This window comes from Sardina pilchardus, chromosome 8 (genome assembly GCF_963854185.1).
Source record: "Sardina pilchardus chromosome 8, fSarPil1.1, whole genome shotgun sequence".
Lineage (NCBI taxonomy): Eukaryota > Metazoa > Chordata > Actinopteri > Clupeiformes > Clupeidae > Sardina > Sardina pilchardus.
This window is the reverse complement of record NC_085001.1, coordinates 14,058,076-14,082,026: the sequence shown is the minus strand read 5'-3', so window position 1 is coordinate 14,082,026 and position 23,951 is coordinate 14,058,076. Positions and strand designations below refer to the sequence as shown.

The window sequence follows — 23,951 nt, the reverse complement described above, 5'->3', positions numbered from 1 at the left end:
TTGGTGGAAGTCTGGATCAGATGAAGAACAGTTCACCTTGAATGGGACATGCAGTAGTTGAGCTCTGTTTACTTGTCACAATTGTGGTTCGATGGGCTACTGTCAGTGCTCAATGGAAATAGTATTTTATTTGTATTTTGTTTTTGAAATAAACTCTTGTAATAGCCCTATCATTCTCTCAAGTCCCATTTCCCTTTTCACCATTTATTTATAACAATTAATTGGGTTTGAAAGTCAGAGTTTCAGTTCTCAGCAGCATGTCACCCATATTGGGTCCTTATCATGATTGTCGTCTCTATGTGTCAAGGCAATAGGCCACATTTCATCAAGAATGGCAAACGAATGAATTAATATAATGATGATGTTGAAATGCTATTGAAAAAGAACAATAAAACGAAAATGGTAATGGTCTAAGTATGAGACATATCCATTAAGAACTACTGGTGTGCACCAGACATTTTCGTACATTCCAGAAACTCAAAGACAACATGAGCACATGGGCATAAATAGATAAATAAATAAATTAATAAATAAATAAACACTATGGAGAAAATGCACTCAAAACATCCCATGTCTGTAAAATAATTGTGCAGTAGCCTTGGGGAGAGAGAGAGAGAGAGAGAGAGAGAGAGAGAGAGAGAGAGAGAGAGAGAGAGAGAGAGAGAGAGAGATTTTAAGAGGCCTCTGTAAATAGCCCATACGGCTTATTCCACACCACCTGGTGGCGGTATTGAATTAACGTCTATAATGTACTTTCAGATATGAAGTAGAAGAGCGAGGTTACAAGAAGGAAAATCGTAAACAGAAGTTATCGTATGTTGGACTTGTCAGAGAATGTCTGCTAAAGTGTAACATAACGGTAGCCTATTCCCATTGAAATGGACATTGATGATGAAGATGATGACTGGAATGTCAGTGCAGAATCTTCAGATATGTTCGTCATGGGTAAGACTGTAGTAGCCTATTCGGATAGTTGAATCATCAAAAGTCTTTGACAGTGTTGACTTACCCTAAGCCTCTGTTGGTCATGAGGCCGTTCATGGGCGTTGCCTAACATTTGCCATGCTTTACTTTCCTGCAGGGTTGTCCAGTGATCCTGTCGGCGAAGCCCCCTCCTCCTCCAGAGTTATCTTGCATTTTGACTTGGACTGTTTTTACGCACAGGTGGAAATGATCAGAAACCCTGCATTACGCAACAAACCTTTAGGTAATCAAATAATAAATGCCCTCTTACTTATTTTTTATTAATTGACTTATTTGGTGTGTGTGTGTGTGTGTGTGTGTGTGTGTGTGTGTGTGTGTGTGTGTGTGTGTGTGTGTGTGTGTGTGTGTGTGTGTGTGTGTGTGTGACCTGAGCAGTAGCCTTCTTTCTCAATTTCACTTTGTTTTTAGGCATTCAACAAAAGTACATCATTGTCACTTGCAACTATGTGGCAAGAGATCAGGGTTTGACCAAACTGATGTCAGTGACGGATGCACTAGAAAAATGTCCTCAGCTGGTGTTGGTCAAAGGCGAGGATCTCACTCACTACAGAGAGATGTCTTACAAAGTAACAGGTAATATTAAACTGTATTAATGTCACTATGACACATGATGAAATTGAGGACAGTATCCTGTACTTTCAACCCTGAAAAGACCATGTACAGTAGATCATCAGTTCATATTTTAGTGGTCAGTTTTTCTTTGCTTCTCCTTTCAGAGCTTCTGATGTCATATTGTCCACTAGTGGAGAGACTAGGCTTTGATGAAAACTTCTTGGATGTGACTGAGATGGTGGACACCAAGATGGAACAGGCTCCATCTACAGAATTGACCTTCAGTGGACACATCTACAATGAGGAATGTGAGTAAACCTCAGCAGTAAGAGATATATTTTGTTTTGACTTTGCTATTTTTGGGCCTCAGTTGGTGATGTGAAAATTGAAGTTCTTCAGATATTCTGTTATACAGTATTACTCATTGATTACACCTAGCTAAAAGACCATCTGTCGATCTGAATCTTTTGTCAGCGCTTGCAGCAAGTGCGAGTGACCACCCACGACTAGCCATGGGGTCTCTTATTGCTGCGGAATTAAGAGAGGCCATCAAGAGCAACCTTGGGCTCACTTCCTGTGCTGGAGTCGCAACGAATAAGCTGCTAGCCAAGCTGGTGTCAGGTACCTTCAAGCCAAACCAGCAGACCACTCTACTGCCAGAGAGCACTGCAGACATAATGGCAAGCCTAAGTGGACTACGAAAAGTGCCTGGTAAGTATTCAGTGATGATACTGTATGTTGCTCTGTATCAAACTCTTAAAAATGTGTTGTTGGTCAGATTTTCCATATGAGTGGCAAAGAATATTGGAAGCTATTGAACTGTTCAAATTGTAACAGTCATAAAAAAAGAATATATTTGTGAAAATTTCACTTCAACTGTTAACGGGCATTAGCCAATCTGACCTGCCCCCTTACATCTTAACTGCAGGCATAGGACACAGGACTGGCCAAAGGCTGAAGGCTCTCGGCCTCCTCACAGTGAGAGACCTCCAGTGCTTCCCTCCAGCTGAGCTTGCCAGGGAGTTTGGAGCTGCCAGCGCTCAGCGCTTGCAGAATCTGTCCCAAGGGATCGATGATTCCCTCGTCACCCCTGCTGGACCTCCTCAGGTACTGAGAAAAAGGCTGCTGGCGTATGTCTAACAAGTGTGTCCACATCCAGGAAACTTCAGGTGCACAGAAAAAGCTATGAATAAAAAAAGGTCTGCACAGTGTCACTCCAAATGATGTGTTTTTTGGAAGATCCTGGAGAACAGAACGTTGCCCATGTAAAGAAAATATATAATTTGCCGCAAAGTGTTCCAAAGTCGCGAATCCCTTGTTGTGTCTTTAGCTATATGGCAGTTATGTTAGATTTTTGATACTGAATGTTTGCCACAAAGATCGTTTACTGAAGTATTGGTGTCATGAGCTCATCATGTATCCTTATGTTAACACTGTTGCATTTGTGTTTTTTGAACCAGTCGCTTAGTGATGAGGACTCCTTCAAGAAGATGTCCTCAACAACTGAGGTTCTGAAGAAAGTTGAGGAGCTCTTGACCAGCCTGATGGAGAGGCAAGTCTTCAAAGATTAAAATAGCATGTTGGGATAGGTTGAGCAAATATAGTGGTTAAGTCGACCTGGTTTGCACCAGAATCATTGTTTTTCTCCTTACCAGAATGCACAAGGATGGAAGACAGCCAGCCACCTTCCGCCTGACAATCAGACGCTTTTCCGCTACGAATCGCTATTTCAGCCGCGAGAGTCGGCAGTGCCCCATACCCAATCACATTGGACAGAAGATCACTACAGGTACAAATCACTACAGGTAGCCTACAAATGTTTGACCTTTGAGTGGGACCATACGCATCCATTAGTCAAACTTCCCTTGATGTTTTGTGGCCTCCAGGAAGTTGCGATGCTTTAGCCCAGCTTCTCAGCATGGCCATGAAGCTATTTCAGAAAATGATTGACACCAACACTCCCTTTCACCTCACACTGATCAACGTGTGCTTCAGCAACCTGCAGTCAAAGAGTGACGGCAAAGGCTCCATAACGTCCTTCTTCACACAGAGGTCACCCAAAAAAGTGACATCAGTCTCTCAGCAACAGGTAAACAACAGCTAATACTGAAGTTCAAGCCTGCTCGTCATGTGTTCTTCATGTTAACAGTAATGTCAAAATACATCTGTGAGTCTTAAAATTTCTTCATACAATTGGGTCTGTGTCTTTTATAGTTCTTTTGTGGTTTGTTGGTGCCCCCTGGAGGAATCTTTGGGAAGTTTCAGATCTTTGAAACAGAGACTCAAAGAATCCTCCATAAAAATGCATGGGGTTACTTTGTAACGCCGATATGGCCGTAGTCTACTACAGATATCCCGCCCCTTCCTGTATGCCCCCCCATTCACTTGAATAGGAAAATAGCTGCCTGATAACGGCCCAAAGTGCATTACCAAGATGGCCGACGAGCGGTGGGACTTGCCTGTAAGGACACTATAGGTGCCTCTAATGCAGCGTTTATGTCCTCCCTCGCTCCTCGGGCCTCGATCCTCACTGATCTACATGAAGAATGATGGGGCGGCAACAATGGGATGGTCTAGCCCTTCTTCTATCTTTCTTTATGTAGATCAGTGAGGATCAAGGCCCGAGGAGGGAGGGAGGACGTATAAACGCTGCATGAGAGGCACCCTATGTGTAACCGTTGCCATTTCCTGTTTTTGTATTGGTGCATCACATGATGACCCTGACATTTATTACTATTGAAAGCCAGGGGAGTCAGGCTAATCTTTTTTCTTGTTTTAATTTGATAGTATCTACATTCTGTCTACAGGATCTCGGTTTGTTTGTAATTCATGTAGTAGTCAAAAATAATTAAATGAAGTAGTCAGCCACATTGTTAACCGCAATTATTACTGTATTTTATGTACCTGTTACTCTGCTTGCATGTATTAAAGTAGTTTAACCTGTTAATCTTCTAACCCATATGTGTTGAAAAATCTTCCATCCAGGATAATCTGAGTGTTAAAGGATTTAGCACGTGCACGGGTTCTCCTGAGAACTGTTCTACCTTTGCGAACGACACATTGGACGTGAGGGTCTCTCGGAGCACACCACCCATGCCATCAGAGCAAAAACAGCCTCCTCTGCTGAGGAAGTTTATTGGGACTCCTCTCTCTGTTAAGCCGCCAATGCCCGAGTGGACCCAGGTGCCAGCAGTTCCGAATGAGCTGCACAGACCCAGTCAGCCACTGGAGCCAGACTTGTCGCACCTGCCCCCGGATGTCGACCCAGACGTGTTCAAACACCTCCCAGAGAGCATCCAGCAGGAGCTTCTGTCTAGTTTCCAGGCAGGAGAACGTGGGGACCGGCAGGGAACTAGCAGTCAGTCAGTCACTGCAATTTCCTGCAATCAGAAACCGACTAATCAACTGACTAAACCACCCTCGAAGCAGTCAAGCATTGCAGCACACTCTGCTGGCTCAGATAATGGCGATGACCGCGCCAAACAGACCGCTGATCAGACATTTTTCTCTGCACACAGAGAACGACTTCGCATTAGCTGTGCTGAGCAGCCTGAGGGAAACAGCAGGGCATCTAATACAGAATGCCCTTCAAATGTGGACCCCTTGGTCTTTTCTGAGCTGCCCCCAGAGTTGCAGCAAGAACTGCTATCAGAGTGGAAGCAACAAAAGCCTGTGCTGAAAATCCCCTCCAAGAAGTTGGAAAGGACTGCCCCCACCAAAGACAAAAAAGCCACTACCAAAGCTGGTCAGGCAAACAACCTGCTGAATTATTTTAAATCTAACTGAATCACATTCAACACCTTCATTTAATCTAATGTTCGTTTTTGCTTGTACCTTTCTACATGTTTATTTCTGATGTTCCATGTTTGTTCACATGTCTTCTGTATTAGTATTTTCTGTTTGCATAAGTGTTGTGTCTATATTTTCATGTTCTGAGAATAAAGAATGTTTCAATATCTTGGTAGACCTATATTGTGGTTATGTTACAGTATTTGTGGTCAGTCTTATTTATAGTAGCCTAGCCTAATTGTAGGGATACTTATGTCTTATTACTATAACAATGTTGTAACACAGGAAGTCTACTTGTAATATGACCTCACCTGTTGTGCACACAGCCTAATCTGCAGAGACAGGTAGACTAAAGGAGGGCATTTAAATGTATCTAGGCTAAGCTCTCATTCAGTGACTTATTCTTAAGGGGGCCCTCTGTCTTGGGTTGTATAATGTTGTCAGGCCTATTTCGTCTGATAATTGTATATAATAGTTTTCTCTAGGTTTACTGATTAAACAGCAACGGTTCGGTGGGTTTGCACTGATATGCGACCTTTCTCGGTGGCATCAGGTGGAGTTATTCGTGCTTCAGTTTATCGCATTAAACACAGAGCACGCGATGCGTATTATTGCAACAGTTGGCGTGAACATGTGATCTTATTTCAGACTGGATGATGCAGAGTAGTAGTCCCTTTGCATTTGAAGGTCTACGACCGAAAATCAATTCTGATTGACAATTGTTTTGCAAAGAGGTGGCTGTGGTTTTGCTGCTGTCCGCCTCACCCCACCCTGATCTGTATTCGGTACCACGTGACCACACCTAGCCTAGTTACGAAGAAAGCGTCGCTAAGGAAAGTGAGGAACACTCCCTGGCAGAGCCGCATTGAGTTCTACAAGAAAGTTCTTATTTAGAGATTATGCGCGCGTTGCTGAAGAACACAAACTTGATTGCAGTGAATTTGTTGTCTTTTTAATTTTCTTGAATTAGTTAACTGTGGGACAACTAAGGAAATGCAACGAGGAAGATTTCTTGTCTGGCACGCTATGAAGCTGTCCAGCTTGTTAGCTGGCTAGCATTCGTTGGTAACGTTACCGCGGTCCTACTGAGGTAAGTCAAAATATGGTTAGTTTTAGTTTCGCAACTTGTCAAACGTTAGCTAAATAGACAGCTTCTCCCGCGTAGGCTGTACATTTCTTCTTTGTTTTATAACCACTCGCTCCAACTCGACGAGAGACAAACAGTAACGTTATTCTCGCCTTCATTTGCACATAACATGACTTTGTAGATGTTCCAAATTGAAGTGATGCATATGTGAGCCACCCTTAGTAAACCCCTTCATGTGATAAACAAACAACAACGTTAGCTACTCTCGATAACTAGCTGCTGAGGTAGCTAGCGTACAGTATCTTTAGATGTCAGGTGGTTAAAGCTATCGAAGCAGACAGTGTGCATGCAATGCATGCATGCATGCCACAGAGGTTGTGTCCATAACTACGAGATCATCTTCTTGCCTAACTTGTTTGTCACCCCATTGTAGTACATCTCTGAATGAAGCCACGAATATTGATTACGGTACCAACATTTGAACGACCTCTCCCTCCGTTATTATCTTGTATAATGCGTCCTAAGATATTTGTTTCTCTTCGCCTTTGTACGAAAATGTGTCACGATCGGTGTCAAACTGCCATCTTAATGCTTTGGGTTAATTCGATGTGGCAGTAGGCTAATTCATTGTAATAGGATTTCGCTGCCTGCTCGCGTTCTCGCTGTCCAACTGTGGTGTTATGTTCTGGAGCTAACTTCATGTCTTCCACTCATGTTATCTGGAGGCAGGGATTTTCAAAAGGTCTGCTTTTGCATTCAGGTCTGTGCCCATTGCACAGGTTGGTTGTTTATCTATGTCATACCAAAGTCATACCATTTCCCCCCAGAGAATGCCATTCGGGGACCGTGGCCCTACAGACACTGTGTTGGCTCACATGATTATTTAAGAGGTGGGTACTGTGCTGTACACAATACTATACATATTTATAGCTTGTTGATTGTTTTGCAAACTGTATTAATCTCATTGTGGTTCTGTTGCGATCCTCTCTGTGTTGGGTGCCTAGCCTGTGGTTACTGCTGCGGTGTGCCCATGTGGTTGGTGGTGCCCAGTTCTCATCGTGCAGCTGCACCCTGGCACCTCTGAGCGTCAGGCATGGGGAAGCTGCAGAGTAAGCTCCGCAAGCGCTCCGACCGCTACAGGTGAGGCCCTCACTTACTCGCTTGAACAGACCCAAATCATATGTATGTGGCGATGTGCATGTGTATGTATGTGGATAAACCCACATTGCTGTTAGACTGGGTAGTGATTTAATGCTTGTTAGGTATTATGCTATTATTCTCCACTAGTGTCTATAATTTTGTGTGAGGAGAGAACAAGTTCCTTCTGTGTACACTTCACAGGCAAAACAGTTTTGGGAGTAATATTCTCCCCTCAAATTTGGACCCAGTGATTTCAATGCATGTCAAATATTCATCCACATTGGATTTGTAGTCTTTGAATAGAACAGTATGTCACAGGTGTGTGTCTGTGTGTGTGTGTGTGTCTGGGTCTCACTACAGTGAGTGTAGTCTTTGAAGAGGTATGTCACAGGTGTGTGTGTGTGTGTGTGTGTGTGTGTGTGTGTTGTGTGTGTGTGTGCGTCTCACTGCAGTGAGTGTAGTCTTTGAAGCGAACCGTATGTCACAGGTGTGTGTCTGTGTCTGTGTGTGTGTGTGTGTGTGTGTGTGTGTGTGTGTGTGTGTGTGTGTGTGTGTGTGTGTGTGTGTGTGTGTGTGTGTGTGCGTGCATGTATGTGTGCATGTATGTGTGTGTGTTCATACGTGCAAATTGTCCCCCTCTCCTCGGCGTCTCGCTGCAGAGCGGGCAGGGATGCGGCCGAGGGCCCGCCAGCGTCGCAGGTGGTGCAGTATGAGCCGGCACACTCGGATGCCGTCAACTGTGTCATCAGCCTCACCTCCGAGCTCTGTGTATCCGGAGGAAGTGATCAGGTCAGTGGCCACAGCAGCATTTAAGCAAAAAAACAAAACAAATGTGTGTAATGGGGTGTGACAAAGGAATTGAGCAGCTATGGCGTTAGTCGGGGTATATTAAAGGCTAAAATGAAGATAAGGGCAGATTTCGCATGGATTAATAGATGGCTGTCGTAATTCACATAGTATAACATAGAACTTAACAATTTTCAAAATGTTTTATGTTTGAGCTTAAAGGAATAGTTTGGTGTTTTTACACTTTAAGCCCGTTTTCTATACGAAACGTTTGTTTTAAAAAATGAGCAACTCACTGGTTGTGGTTATTGGTCTTCAACGATCTTCTATAGCAAGTTTCGCAGCAAAATACAGCTTTTGTCATCATTTTGTTATCAGGGATTTTCTAAATTCAGGGATTTATAAAATGCCTAATATAACACAACAGAAGTTGAATTTCGCTGTTAAACTTGCTATAGAAGATCGTTGAAGACCAGTAACCACTCGGTGAGTTGCACATTTTTTAAAACAAACGTTTAGGGGTGTTTTAAGGACAGAATCGTCCTGGCCCATAGCGAGCAATGCTGAAGCCATACAGAGAACATTCTAAAGCAGCCAAATTGCAGCAACAGGGTCAATCTTCGAGATTTCGGTGTCAACCACTCGTTTGCTTCCTAGGCAATACAGAAAACAGGCTTAAAGTGTAAAATACCGAACTATTCCTCTAAAGAAATCCATCGAGGTTTTGGATATTAGCTTATTCACCGTTTCCCCTAGAGTTACAGTAGAAAGATGAAACGTACCCCTCTCGTCTCTAAATCAGTCTGATGCACCCACTGTTAACATAGCTTAGCATAGCTCATTACTGTGGTCGGAACCATCTAGCCTATAGCTCCCAAAAGTGACAGAAGAACACCAACATTTCCCCTTTTACATGTTGTGATTTTGTAGTTACAACATGTCCAAATACCAATGTAAAATTAGGCAGAATATTTTTTTTTCTAAGTAGCTCTGGATAAAGAGAGACCACTGCACATTTTTCTGATGTCATCCTATGATTGTGGAGTGACATTTGCACGAGTTGACGGCCATATTCAAAATGAAGAGACCACAGCAACTTTGAACATGACCATCAACTCATTTGAATGTCACTCAGCAAGTGTGAGTGTGCGTACTTGGAACTGTGTTCTCACTCAGACAGAGCTGGTGCTGCGTGCAAATCAAATGAGCTAATTCCCCAAAATGTTGGTGTGGTCCTTTAAAGGTGAACTATGCAAGGTTCTTTTTAGCTTAATTTGCCTTAACTGATCAGCTTCTTAGTCATTGGAATGGTTATTTGACTAATTTCTGGTTGAACGATGGCTGTCTTGCTTGAAAAAACATGCTGGCAAGTTTGTGCCACCAGGCTGGGGGCACTGACAAATAGAAAGTTTCACAGCCTCGCGATTATTTTCATGAAAAGGCAGACTGACCGATTGAGTAGTGTTGTGAAATATACTGTATACGGTAAAGCTGCAGGGGAAGCGTAAAACAAGAAAACAGCGAAGAAGTCGCCAAACCTGCATGGTTCCTCTTTAAACCAAAGACGATGGCTGCCGTTATCATTCAATACCATTTGCACACTTGACTATAGAAGCACAGGGAACTGTGATAAGAGCCATAACTGCCAACCAACCCTTGACCCACTTGTATGTCATAGGCAGTTGTTGTGTACGACTGGAAAGGAGGGTCGCGATGCCAGACCTTTTATGGTCACACCAGAGAGGTCACCAAGGTAACCAAAAGTTTTGTTTTTCGCGCGTCTCTTGATTTGTTGCTGTATTTTTGTGTTCTGTGGTTTAGACCAAAGATTTGTGTAGCGCTCTAGATCTTTGGTTTTAGAACTTATGAGAATGAGCTATAATGATCATATGCACATGTCATCAATCAATCTATGTCATCACAAGCCACATAAACATTTTATTTTGAGACGGAAACCTTGGTTAGGCCACTATTCAAAAATAATGCAAACCAGGATATGTTTACAGTACCTCAACCAAACCGCAGATGATTATCTTATAAATATGTTGTTCCACCAACTATTTTGACACTCTCAAACACAGTAGATATCATGTTATTTTTGTTATGTTTAGATGGTTATGTTACAAGTCAGTGGTACCTTTTGCAATATGATGAAGAGTACTTGTGGTGCTCTTATGACTTTGTGAGGACAAACAGCCTAAAGATATTGTCAAGATAAGTCTGTAAGGTTCCTCTAGGCCAGATTCAAAACATGCACACAGTTACAAGAGAGGCATTAGAATCACACATTTACTTTATGTTTAGACTTGGCCGTATTGACTGGCTTCTACCAGGTTGTTTGATGTGTAATAACACTTTGAACGTCCAATAGTTTTGAATGCATTTGGCTGTCGAAAGTTTTTTATATATATATATAACCTTGTGATAACAGAAAAAAAGATGGTATTCCGGAAAAATGAAATGGTGAAATATAAAACACTTCTTTCTATTCCTCAATCTCGTTGTAGAAATCGTTTATTGTTTGACGTGACTTCTGGCATCAGTGTGTTTTTGCAATTTGATATTTTCTTGTTGCCGACGCTCCTGCTCCTCCCTCCCAGGTGAGCTGCTTACCTGGCAGCACGTGGCTTTTCAGTGCCTCCAGGGACAAGACCGCTCTCATGTGGCAGATGGGCCGCGACGCTGAGCCCATCCAGGAGTTCTATGGCCACGAACTGGTAGTCAACGGACTGGCCGTCAGTCCAGGTGTGTGTGTGTGTGTGTGTGTGTGTGTGTGTGTGTGTCAGTGTGTGTGTTTGTCAGTGTGTGTGTGTGTGTGTGTGTGTGTGTGCGCGCGTTACGGAAAAAGTAAAGCCAAGCAAGATTCAGGCAGACACAAAGAGGAGAATTTAATTAATTCTTCCCCCCCCCCTCATAGATGGAACAAAGCTGTGTACTGGGTCACGTGACAACTCCATGTGCCTTTGGGACATTGAGTCTGGAGATTGCCTCCAGAAGAACACGATCTCTCGCAACCTGGTTAGTTTAAACTGCACACAAACTATGTTTTACATAACGCATCATCATAGCTCCATAGCTTCAATCACACGGTTAGACCTTTGACCATAAAGAACACACTGGCACTGTTATCCCTTTGAGGGAAGTGTTCTGTTTGAAAGTGTATCTTGATCCATTCTCCTCTCAGGTCACTCATGTGTGCTGGGTTCCTGGTGGTACCTCAATTGTACAGACGTCTGAAGACAAAACTGTGAGGTGGGTGAAATAGCTGCTTCAACAGGGGAGATATTGTATTCAACATGGTCCCCCGTTCTGGATGAACACTGAATTGCAAATCCTTTTCTACATGAATCAGTTTTGTATAGACTAGAGGTGGACATCCCGGAAAGTAAAAGTCCTGCCATATGTGACCTTGCACAGCGAAACCGCTTTGGTAAAATCTACAAAATTAAGTTATTGTGCTCACATGAACGGCCATAAACTAAGCTTACCAACGATATGTATATCAAAGGTATTACAGAAACTATTGCTAAGATAACCGCATCCAAAGTTGTCATGGTTCTCCCGTCACGATATGCCAGAAGAGGAGAAATCAACTTTTTAACAACGGGAATGACTGCTGATGTGTTGAATCTTCACTGGGTTGAACCGTCAAAGCATATGTTTTTCTGTGAAATGAGTTCACGATATGAAACTGTAGTCTGTACTGTATACTGTTGAATTATGCGAAAACTTGAAATTCAACATTTTAACCCGAAAGTTTGTTTATTGTGGATTTTCTCAAAATAGTATCGTGTGACAAGCGATTGATTTTGCTGTGCAGGGTCACATATATTCTTTCTACCTGTGCACTTAACACAGGTGATATCACAAAATATCTGATCTACCTGGCTGCATACTAGTATGAGCTGGTTTTCTAAATGGTTGGATCAAATACTTTCTGAACCCGGGATGTCCGCCTCTGGTATAGACCCTTGCAGACCCCGTGTGTGAGTGGGGCACTGACCATCCTGTCCATCTTTAGGGTGTGGGACAGTCGCACGTGGCAGATCACCAACTCATTTCCATCCAAGCGCTACATCCAGACTCACTGTGACATCGCCCCAGACTGCTACCATGTGCTCTCAAGCAGCAATGGCTTTGGGGGACAGGGCTGTGAGGCCACGGTGAGTGTGTGTGCGTGCGTGCGTGCGTGCGTGCGTGCGTGCGTGCGTGCGTGCCTGCGTGCGTGTGTGTGTGTGTTTCCATTTGTTCTTCAGTGACTTTTCTGCAAAACTCAATGGCTGTCTGCGTTGTGATGTTACATGCAGTAGTATACAGAGTATGTAGCCAACCCTGTGATGTGAAATTGCATTTGTGCCAAGGCATTTATGAAAGGAATTGGTAGATTGTTTTGATAAGTCTGAATTTATTTTGTGCTTGACATCAGCTGTAGTTTTGTGACAGGAGAGCGCTGTCAGTCCCATGTTCCCATGAGTTACAGTTTCTGAAAGTGGTAGGGAGGTGAAACCACTCAAATCAACTGATATGTACTACGCTACTATGTGTTATTGCACATGTTATTGTTTTGAGAAAACAGAAGAGAAATCAATGTGCTCAAGTTCCTGCTTTAAAAAAAAAATGCAGAATTTGTGGATGTAAACACAATGATGCCACATTTTATTGTTCTCAGTGACACACTCTGGATTTTCACTAGCAGTTAAAGTACTGTAGAAACAGGACACAGTGGAAACAGCTTATAGTGTTTTAAACAGGTGTTGTGTTGAACGTTGAAAACTTACATACGGTAACAGGCAGGCACAAATGTTCAAAAGATTTTGAAAGTTCAGGTGTAGCTGCAGTTTCTGCCACTTGCACACATGTTCACAAGATCTCAGTTAAATCTAAAGATGGTGCCTATAAGGTCATTTCTTGTTGTTTTACTTGTTGCCCTTTTAAAGGCAAAGGCAATTGTACGTTTTAAGCTTGGTCATGCCATTTTATTTATTTATTTTTTCTGTTTACAAACTGACAAAATATTGACTACTGTTCCTTTGCCCTGCCCTGGTGCAGCTGTGGGACCTGCGGCAGCCCGGCTGCAAGGTGGTGGAGTACCGCGGTCACCAGCAGACGACGGCCTGCTGCGTGTTCCTGCCGCCCAGCCCCGACTGCGGCTCCATGGTGGCCTCGTCCTCCCACGACTGCTCCGTCAAACTCTGGGACCAAAACACTGGAGGTAACCACAGCCATTCAGTGTCTGTTATTGTCAGTGTCATTATAGAGCTCTCTCTCTCTCTCTCTCTCTCTCTCTCTCTCTCTCTCTCTCTCTCTCTCTCTATCTATCTATCTCCATCTCTCTCTCTATCTCCATCTCTCTCTCTCCTCCATGCTATTCCTTAGAAGTAACTGCTCGTCAAACGTGTAAAACTGCTTGCGTTGTTGTAGCTGTCTAGGCAAAATAGCATTCAAATCAGGATAATGGAGAAGCCTCTCTTTCATACATTTCTCTCTCTCTCTCTCGCTTTCTCTTTTCTCTATTCTCTCCCTTCTCTCTCACTCACACATGTCCTGCTCTCTCGCTCCCCGCGCTGCGCTCAGCTTGTCTCTACACCCTGACCATGGACGGCGCCGGCCCCCTGGTCTCTCTGGCGCCGTCGGAGCCGGGCGGCCTGCTCTGCGCCAGCTTCAACGGCGGCCTGCACCACCTCCAGCTGAGCCAGTTGCCCACCCTCAACCTGAAGGAGGTGGCCAGGTTCTGATGCCGCCACTGGCCCATTCCCCCCCCCCCCCCCCCCCCCCCCCGGGAGCAGCAGTGCTGTGCTTCTTCGCGGGCCTTACGGGGGGCCACAGCCATAACACCAGCATGAACATGCCAGTCACAAGGGACCAGCTCACAGGCGGCTGGACAAGGCTTTGGCAGGTGAGCTGGGCAGACACTACAGGCCATCTGACAAAGTGACCCTGTCGAGGGTGAACACGCACAGGGGGGCTCTCGTGGGAGGTGAACTCTATTCGGTCTACGACATCACTTCCCCTGTGAAAAGAAGGAGATGACCTTGGTGTGTAGTAGACCAAATCCCCACCACCACAGCACCACCCCACCAAGCCTCCGCCCCGGCGACGCTGCATCTCATGCTCAGAGACTCAGGGAATACAAACTGTGATGAGAGCAGTGGAAGAAGAACTGCTCATAAACTGCTGTGATATCTCTGGGACAATGAGAAGATGAGCCTGGCTGAATCACGTCAATAGTAGAGTGAGCTTTTTTTTAGCAAGATGGCTGCCGCCGAGGCAGGCCAAAGCTACAAAGCTTCAGTCGAGTCCAGCATGGCTCAACGAGGAACCAGGCCGCACAGGAGAGGAGATACTAGTGAATCTGATGTCATTTTTAAAGAATGTAATATTGTTCATTTGCAACAAAGCCATCAGTCAGACGTCATTACCTATTTGAATATTGAGACTGGCTATATCTCCTCATTTTATGTCAAGGGCACTGATGCAATGTTGTTCTCTGGAAAACACCAAACCAAAGATGTTGGTTGTCTTTCGAATGTACCCACCGTAAGCAATATTGTCTGCCGGTTTTGACACCAAATTGAGCACAGGGTTCCCACAATCATGGAAATCCTGGAAAAGTAATGGCATTTTTAAAACTCTCATTTTCCTGGTCTGGAATAAAGTTCTGTAAATTCATTGTAATTAACATGGATTCTGTCGGTACATACATTGTACCAATGGATATTTTCTTGTACAATTTCCAATCGAATTTGGCCTCACTACCCTAATCAAAAATGAATGGAAACCCGTAATTAACTTATTTGTCATTCAAAAACTGGGCCCATCTGGAGTAAGTACGCAATTTGTGTACGTGTAGGCTGTAAAAAGGTCATGGACATTTCATTAAGTGTCCTTGAAGAGCCATGGAAATAAACTGTCAATGAAAATGGGTGGGAACCCTGTGCCCAATAGTCACTTGTCCCTGGTCCGTCTTGAGTTACCGGTACACACAGCCCTGGATAATTCCTGTTTATTTTAGTTTGCCAAGCGGCGCTCGCCCCGTACCGCTCAGTTTTTCCAGTGACCGAAATCAAAACTGTGACGAAAACATGTGAATAGAGCAGTTCTCGGGCCTGTTTGCGTTGTGTGTGTGTGTGCTCACTCACTCTGTCCCTCTGTTGTATTTATGTGTATGTATGCGTGTGTGTATATGTATACACTGTCTGGTAAATTATTTTGGAAACCCTGGCCTTGCTCTTCTGCCTCCTCCGTTTCTCCTTGCCCACTGTTATTGTGTAAAGTGCATTCATGGCTGACCTCAGCGCTCACGCACTCGGGAACAGCTGCTGAATGTAAACAAGACGCAAAGCACCGACAAGAGCAAGCGTTTACCAACACAACAGCAGAAGAGCTATTTCGGTATCCGGGGTGACCCCGAGTGTGTCCATCTCACACAAAAACACATGTCATCCAGCATAAAAGCAGCTGAGTCACACACCCTGACGGGGTGAAGGAAGTGAACTTAACAGCACCGTGGGGCTGCATCTGACTAGATCAAACGCATCATATTGCGTGAAGGAAAGTTACTTCACTCAAAATAGAGAATAGAAGGATGACGCTGCAGTATTAGGTCGGTAGAGAGGCGTCCAGTAACTATTTACTGTACAGCAGCTGTGTAACTTCCAAAAGTGCTGTTTTTACGGAAAGCTTGAGATGATCTTGCCCTCAACCCAGCCCAAGGGAAATGTCCACAAACACGTACACACACACACACACACACACACACACATTGGAACACAAATTCTCCAAATGGCTTCCCTTACTGTAGTTACTGTGGATCAGAGTGGATCCCTCTCTCTATGGCCTGAGGACTGGGTGAAGGAAGTTGCTTTGAGAGTCTCCTGTGCCCTAAGCCAGGCTTAAAGGGATAGTTCGGATTTTAAGACACGAAGTTGTATGGGTTCCCTGTCAGCAACGTAGTGCATCAGCACTGACTTACCCCCGACAGCGTCCTGTGAGCCGAGATCCAGCCGGTTTTTGATCGTTTTTGATGCCGGACTATTTTCTTCAGCAAGTTTCTGGGGTCACGAAAGTAAAGTGTGTTTCTTCTCAAAACCATATGCGTTCAACAGAGTGATATATTTGCACCACAAAAACGTTGTCCAGCTGTCAGTAGCGCGCAGTGATAGGAATCGCGAAAAATAAGTAAGTGATAACGAGGTTTGAATTTTTCCTGGACAACGTTTTTGTGGTGCAAATATATCACTCTGTTGAACGCATATGGTTTTGAGAAGAAAAACACTTTACTTTCGTGACCCCAGAAACTTGCCGGACTACTTTCTTCAGCATCAAAAACGATCTAAAACCGGCTGGATCTCGGCTCACAGGACGCTGTCGGGGGTAAGTCAGTGCTGATGCACTACGTTGCTGACAGGGAACCCATACAACTTCGTGTCTTAAAATCCGAACTATCCCTTTAACATCACAGCTTAGACATCTACTGTATGGCACCAGGAAAAGGGGCCATGTTGACAGATGCCCAGTGGGCCACAGAGATCGACTTCCGTCAGGAAAAGAACTAGATGTCTCTTATATTGGCAAATCTCTAACTAGATCTCTAAACATTGGCGATAGATTTCCGTCACAAACACTCCATTCATCAGAAATTCAAACCAGAATGTGTTTGTGTTTCTACTGCAGTACACGTGACTCTTGTGTCAGGTCATTGAATATGATCTGATATCATGCTACCAATTTGTTTATTTATTGGCAACAGACTTAACACTGTATGTTACAAATACCTTCATCAAAAGTAGTAAATCACGAATCAAATATTTTATACATTTGATACAATAATTTCATGCCTATGTCAGTTTTATTCTAAAGCATGAACTGTGTTTTTAGTCTAAGAGAGAAGACAATTGCTGTGTTTATGTTGCAGGTTATATTGCAGGATGCTCTACACTCTTTCCTGTTGAGGTGTTTACATGTTTACACGTTAAACATGCACATCACCCAGGATCAGAGATTTACCAGACAAACTTGGGTATATATATTTTGTTATTCACTCTCAAACCTGTTGATCATATTGACTGCTCATTCCAAATGTTCAGGTCTAACAATCTCTTACCTGTGACCAATGACCATGAGTAGGTTATAAACTTTTCAGAGATTGTTGTAGGCCTACAGTATGTTAAAGTGTAGTGCACTAGACCATGTCCACAGTAAATAACCTAAATAGACAAACTTGATATACCTATATATATAAAGTTCACCTGTCGCTTCATTTGTTCCATTTGCGGCTACCCCAGTTCCCTTTGACTCGACTTGAGGGAAGTTTACACACCTAACCTCCCACAGCACGTCATTTGACTAGGCCGAGCAGGTTTCCTCCTAATAATTCCAGTATTCAAATGTTGTGTTGCTGCATGGAGGGAGCAGGCAAAGATATCAGATAGCGAGGCTGTGCTGCGTTGGTGCTCGGCGAGCGTGGCTGCAATCCGTTTCAGTGTTCCGCTGGGTCCCGGCAGCTCATGGCTGCGAGGGCGCCGTCAACGCCACGACCCTGAGACTGGACACACCAGGTAACGAAGGAGAGACATGAGGGAGACGGTGAGTCAACACGTTTTTTTTTTTGTTGATGTTTTTTGTCAAATAAGACGAATGGAAAGGGAAAGCTGGTACTTTGTCCCCAGTGGGAGAAGGTGATGGAGCTGGACTTTTAATCTTTAGCCCATACATTTCCTTTTGGGATGGGAGTGGTTGTGATCCGTGAAATGATATGGCAATATTGAGCTAACATGTAGGTCAGATAGTTGTATCTTGTGTAAACATCTCCTGCAACACCTTTCTTTTGTAGTAGTCGTAGAGTCAAAAACCTTGTAGCCTAGAAGCCCACGCAACTTGACTTCATAGTTTAATCTTTTGTTGACATTGTGTAATGAATCTACTGTACATAATTTAGCCTGAACTGATGTCACTGAACACAACGCACAATGACACCAATGAGTTCTTACTTCTCTGTTTAATATTTATTTCTCACACACTTACAGTACTATCACACTTACGAGCATCAACACATCACCCAAAAGTTGTACTGTATTTTCTGTTGTTACAGTGTATCTCGGACTAAATGCAGTTCCCAGACAGAGAATATGCTGGAATTACCTAAATTAAACTTATCCAACAACAATAGGAAAACATCATAAAAGTTCCTCTATGCAAAATACGGTCACAGTACAAGGCAATCAAATGCTTTGGGTTCGCCCTGCCTATACTGTCTTTGTGGTATTTTCAGGCTACAAGGACAAGGTGGCACCACACCATTCACTCTGTTTTTATGACAACAGCTGAAATGGGAAGTCACATAGAATTACAATCGCAAAACAAACTCCGCTTTAGAGAAGCAGACTTGTTATTGAAAGGTCGCCAATTCAACCCTCTTGGCCTGCAGGAAAACTGTGCGTGGTGAAGTGAATGATCAGTGCTCTCCCTCCCTCTACACCTGTGGCTGAAATGCCCTCGGGCAAATAAATAATAAATAAAGAGGTCAGATACAGAGGTCAGATACAGAGGTTGGATACAGTGTTCCCTGTGTGTGTGTGTGTGTGTGTGTGTGTGTGTGTGTGTGTGTGTGTGTGTGTGTGTGTGTGTGTGTGTGTGTGTGTGTGTGTGTGTGTGTGTGTGTGTGTGTGTCACCAATAAGGAACTTAACGTATACTCTACTGATATTCTATGAGCCCAGATTGAAGAGAAACGTTTTTACCTGGAATGCTTTTAATGATGCTTAATAGATGAAGTGATTCATTCATAGTAATCACCTTCGACATTCCCTGAGCATACGTACACCTAGGCTTACGACAGCAGATTTAATCAGTATGAAGGCTAACAGCTAGCAGTATTCACAGGCACTTTGTTAATACATACATAGTGATGGTTACATTTTAATGGTAGAATGCTTGTTTCTTGGTCTGCAACCTGCTGCAGTCAGCTAGCCAACCAAGCACAACCAGTACTACCTGTTGTGTAGGTGATGGGCATGTGATAGACAGTTAATGGATGTTCCTATTTTAGACACACATACACACAAACACAAATTCTCTTTAGATTGGAAATGTTCATTTGTATTCAGTCTTTATAATTTCATTATTTCATTAGTTTTATGGGCACATAAATACTTTAATTTATATCCAGTCTTTATATTTGTATTATTTCATTAGTTGTATGTGCACATACGTACTTTACTTTTTCTTTTGAAGAAATAGGTTAATTATTTAGTTTAAGTATTTGTTTCAGTTTTCAGGTATTGTGAGGAAAGCATTGATTTATGGACACTGAAAAGGGCAAGATGAAAAAATGCATCAAATATGATTAAATGAAAAAAACGAATTAATTCTAGATTATTTTTTATTGGTGTCTGTCAACAAAGGAAATATGGCCAGGACAAAGTGGGTTTTTTTTTAGTATTTGTGAAGGTTTTATTATATGTTGAATGACTCAGCAGTTTTACTTTGTTTCATATTTTTTAAAAATAGTTTTTACTTTTTATTTTAGTTTATGAAATGTTTTTCATAAACATTTTTAGTAGGATTTTTAATTTTGGTTGACTATAATAACTTTGCTCCACGCACACAGGCACGTTCATATCTTTTGATGTCGTCATTAAGGATGAATATTTTCCTCAGCTCTTAGATAAGTGCTCATACACACCACAGGAATGAACTCAGACGACTATCTATTGTTTACACTGCCACAGGAAGTCTTCTTACGTATCATCGTGTGTATATCATTAATCTCCTGTGGACGACTCCAGAGATTCTTTAAATAGCAACAATTTCTCACATTTGCGAAAGCTTTGGCTTGGTCATGCTGACCCCTGTTCTCACTGTCTGGACCCTTTCCAGAAAAGGTCACGAGAGACTTACAGCTGACATCCAGTCACGCACAGTCAGTCTTTCTATGTTTAAGATGGGAAGGGGGAAGAACGGCTTCATTAATCTCCCATCTACAACACACAGCGGGGGCTCATGGAATTTATTGTGATGGGGTCAGCACAGATGAAAGAGTGGACATGGGTAACGCAGAGCAGGGAGACATTTTATGACGCTGTACATACATTCTCAGACCTTTATTCACGTTCGGAAGCCCTCAAAAGCCAGTGTCTAACAACAGGAGAAGATTAGATATATTTATATATTTAATTAGATAAAAAAATAAGTTAACAATATACAACAGTCAAACAATATCTAAAACAATATACAACAGTCATTACAACTGCATCATTAAAGTGTCGCTTTAATATCACTTACACTACAAAGAGGTTTGAATGTGACATCCCTCAGAAATTGATACTGGACTAAGTTAAGAGTATTAAGACATTTGAATTACATTATCATTCACTGTGTCTTATTCCTTGTCATAAATAATGTGGCAGCACTGCTTTGCATTTCACTTTCAATGTTTCCACATAAAATTTGTGTATGACAGAGATCAGAGACAGAGATGTAATATTTTGTGGAAAGTCCCTTTAAACTACATTCCTGACTTTGTTTTTTTAAATATAGATATGATCTCCATTAAAAATTTCCATGAATATGAATAAAACCCACAATGTTATCTTGATAGAATGTATTTTTCAACAAGAACACTTTTAAATAAATCCAGTTTATCAACAGTCTGAAGTGTTATGTGAGGCGCCGTTCTGTTAGTCCATGCTCGTATTCTCTGCTTGAAAAGAGCGGGTAAGAAGCAAGACTCCAAAATCCAGACAATTCCAACTCAGTTCAAATAAACATAACATAACATAGATTCTATCTCATATTCACAAAATCTGTTTAAAGTGTTAGAAATGACTCCTGAGGCCAAGAACCAGAACAACACGAAAGTTGGAGATACAGTAGTGCTGGGTTTGAGGTTCAGTTTAGGGCTGATGGCTGATTGAGAGCAAGTATCAAAAAGAACCACCATGGTATGAGTTGGAAATAGATGATCAGTTTAAAGGGCATGAATAGTCGCTTGATCTCCAAGGTTGATGGATGTGATGTGACCTACCTGAACTAATGCCATTCTGAATTTGTGACATAAGAACTAAGACAAGCCAGTACCTGGATTATGTAAAACATGTCAATCTGCTCTTCAGTAGTATACCCACCGATAAGATTAGTATTAGCTTGGCTCCACAAACATCGCTGCTCCCTGATCCTGTTACGTAACTTAGCCAGGTTTATGTGGTCTCCTGGGTCTCCATACACAGATATTAAGTCAAATCTGAACCCAAGAGTCAATGACTGATAACAGCAAAAACTATAGGAGAAATTAATCCATTCTGCACAATCTCTCAGTCTTGACCACATTTCCCTCTAACAAGTTAGAGTGGACACCAAGAAACGTCACTTGCAATACTTTGCTGCTGATTGTTGCTGCTGCCTAACTAACATGTTGAGGTAAACTGTCATTTGACCTTTCTTCTCCGAGGTGTAATGTTAAATCAATGTAATTCACCACTGAATGATTCCTTATAAGAAACTTTATTTAATGGAGAAGTAGTACTGTGGGTATGAAAACATAACTTTAAGGCCTTTAAGGCCAGAGCCCAGCACTGTAGCTGCCTGGTGGTGCTCTAGATGTTGACTGCAGCAGAGATCTATGTGAAAAATCGCTGGTGTTTTCCTTTAATGCACACAGCCATTATCATCCAGTAAGTGGAGACCACATAGAAAATAACTGATCATTCTCTTGCTTTCTTCCTCAGATTAGAAGTGGTGTCATGCCTATGAAGCCACCTCTTCTCAGCTAAGAATCCCTTGTTCGCACACACACACACACACACACACACACACACACACACACACACACAAGCGTTCCCCCCACATCTAACGATGGACCCCGAGCCGGATCTCCCGCCCCCCTCCTCCGTGGACGACGAAGACGCCCCCGACCTGGAGTGTGCCATCTGCTTCAGCCAGTTCGACAACGTCTTCCGCACGCCCAAGATGCTCGGCTGCAAGCACACCTTCTGCCTGGAGTGCCTGGCGCGCATGAACGTCAAGTCGGCGCAGCCCAGCTCCATCCAGTGCCCGCTGTGCCGCGGCCACACGCCCCTGCCCAACCTCGGGCTGCCCAAGCTGGACACGGACTCCACCGTGCTCTCCTACCTGCCGGCCGCCATGCAGCGCGTCTACAGCATCCGCTTCAGCCGCAGCAAGGGCCGGCTGCAGGTCAAGCGGCCCAACGAGGGCGCGCCGTCCCTGGCCGCGCGGACGGTCAGCCACACGCTGGACGTGGGGCTGCCGGCCGGCAGCGGCGGCGGAGGAGGAGGAGGAGCCGGCGGGGAGGTGTCGGGTCAGGAGCGGGGCCGCGGCAGAGGGTGTTTGGCCATGCTGCGGAGGCAGGCGCAGAGGCCACCCTGCCGGGCCTGCATCATGGCCACCACCGTCCTGCTCATGGTGGTGCTCACCATCGTGGTCATCTTCCTCCTCTCGTCTCGACCGTAACGCTGTTACTCTCTCTCTCTCTCTCTCTCTCTCTCTCTCTCTCTCTCTCACTCTCAACAGTGAGACAGTGTCTCTCCCCAAGGGACGAGCAAAGACTTGCAATCCAGCATGTATGGTGATCAATTTGCCCCAGCATTGGAAAAACAGGACAGACGGATACAACTGTACCCGCCTGCACAGGGGCTTGCCATATTGCCATATACTTTTATCATGGACTGGTTGTGGAGAAATGTCATGTACATGCATCTATAGCACTTTTATTCCTAAAGCTAAAATGTTCTATTTATATTTCTTGAAATCGGCCATATAGGCCTGACTGAAAAGTTGTTCCGAGGGTGTCTTCTCCTTCAGGCTCTGGAATGATGGTGAAACTGAAACAGAGTATAAGGGTCTTTTTTTTATTGTAAACTGTGAAGTTCTATTTTGCTTACTATTAAAATATCTATTCTCAGACAGAGAAACAAAGCCGTTAAAGCTCATGTAAAGGAATGCCGGTAACACTCCATAATGAGGGTCCTTAATAGCAAACTAGTCATTAACTAACCCTTTGTTAATATTTGTTGATTGTTACTAAAATATCTGTTTTTTTCATCATTAATATTAGTAATATATAGCTATCAGTATGGGTCTCTCACACTGGAAATGAATGATCACAAGGTTCACAAAGATCCTGGATAAAACAAAATGGGCAAAGCTGAAAGATTTATGCGAAAACCACACAAAAGGTGATGCTCAGGTTCAGACAAAAATAGATGACTAATGAATTAATGATGACATTGACTTGTGGCAAATAGATATTTTAGTAACAATTAACAAATATTTACAAAGGGTTAGTTAATGACTAGTTTGCCATCTATTAAGGACCCTTATTATGGAGTGTTACCGCAATGCCTCAAAACACAGCAAAGGCTCTGGGTGCCTCTCATCCGGCTTTTATACATTCTCCCTTCCTCTTCGGGCCTCGATCCTCACTGATCTACATAAAGAATGATGGGGCGGCAACAATGGGATAGTCTATCCAGTTTTAGTTATAGATCAGTGGGAACGCCCCTCGAGGATCGAGCATCGAGGAGAGATGTTGAGAGGCACCCTCTGTATCACAGAGTATCACATGTATCACGTGACAAGAGTATCATGCATCACATGAC

General features: G+C 43.3%; 3 protein-coding genes across 4 annotated transcripts; all 3 read left to right on the top strand.

Moving 5' to 3' along the window:
* Positions 1-785: 785 nt before the first annotated feature.
* poli (polymerase (DNA directed) iota) lies at positions 786-5,490 on the top strand. The gene is made up of 10 exons (XM_062542824.1): positions 786-945; positions 1,082-1,207; positions 1,393-1,557; positions 1,701-1,844; positions 2,011-2,247; positions 2,465-2,643; positions 2,997-3,088; positions 3,192-3,325; positions 3,423-3,625; positions 4,522-5,490. The coding sequence occupies exons 1-10, from the start codon at positions 879-881 to the stop codon at positions 5,320-5,322; spliced, it is 2,148 nt and encodes a 715-aa protein (XP_062398808.1). The 5' UTR covers positions 786-878; the 3' UTR covers positions 5,323-5,490.
* A 680-nt stretch (positions 5,491-6,170) lies between these two features.
* wdr31 (WD repeat domain 31) lies at positions 6,171-15,559 on the top strand. The gene is made up of 11 exons (XM_062542823.1): positions 6,171-6,415; positions 7,240-7,302; positions 7,417-7,552; positions 8,212-8,341; positions 10,017-10,091; positions 10,939-11,083; positions 11,256-11,356; positions 11,523-11,590; positions 12,360-12,501; positions 13,388-13,550; positions 13,913-15,559. The coding sequence occupies exons 3-11, from the start codon at positions 7,506-7,508 to the stop codon at positions 14,071-14,073; spliced, it is 1,032 nt and encodes a 343-aa protein (XP_062398807.1). The 5' UTR covers positions 6,171-6,415; positions 7,240-7,302; positions 7,417-7,505; the 3' UTR covers positions 14,074-15,559.
* A 2,185-nt stretch (positions 15,560-17,744) lies between these two features.
* LOC134089555 (RING finger protein 225) lies at positions 17,745-23,632 on the top strand. Of its 2 annotated transcripts, none has more exons than XM_062544010.1 (2): positions 17,745-17,923; positions 22,067-23,632. In XM_062544010.1, the coding sequence occupies exon 2, from the start codon at positions 22,189-22,191 to the stop codon at positions 22,801-22,803; it is 615 nt and encodes a 204-aa protein (XP_062399994.1). In that variant the 5' UTR covers positions 17,745-17,923; positions 22,067-22,188; the 3' UTR covers positions 22,804-23,632. The 2 variants fall into 2 exon arrangements, with proteins under 2 accessions (XP_062399994.1, XP_062399993.1); XM_062544009.1 differs by having other exon boundaries at positions 22,062-23,631.
* The last annotated feature ends 319 nt before the right edge of the window (positions 23,633-23,951 follow it).

Coding starts and splice junctions, on each gene's coding strand:
- poli (XM_062542824.1), top strand. CDS start 879: ATGGACATTGATGATGAAGATGATGACTGGAATGTCAGTGCAGAATCT. Junction 3,089..3,191: donor TTGACCAGCCTGATGGAGAG/GCAAGTCTTCAA, acceptor TCTCCTTACCAG/AATGCACAAGGATGGAAGAC. Junction 3,326..3,422: donor TGGACAGAAGATCACTACAG/GTACAAATCACT, acceptor TGTGGCCTCCAG/GAAGTTGCGATGCTTTAGCC.
- wdr31 (XM_062542823.1), top strand. CDS start 7,506: ATGGGGAAGCTGCAGAGTAAGCTCCGCAAGCGCTCCGACCGCTACAG. Junction 7,553..8,211: donor AAGCGCTCCGACCGCTACAG/GTGAGGCCCTCA, acceptor GTCTCGCTGCAG/AGCGGGCAGGGATGCGGCCG. Junction 10,092..10,938: donor ACACCAGAGAGGTCACCAAG/GTAACCAAAAGT, acceptor CCTCCCTCCCAG/GTGAGCTGCTTACCTGGCAG.
- LOC134089555 (XM_062544010.1), top strand. CDS start 22,189: ATGGACCCCGAGCCGGATCTCCCGCCCCCCTCCTCCGTGGACGACGAA.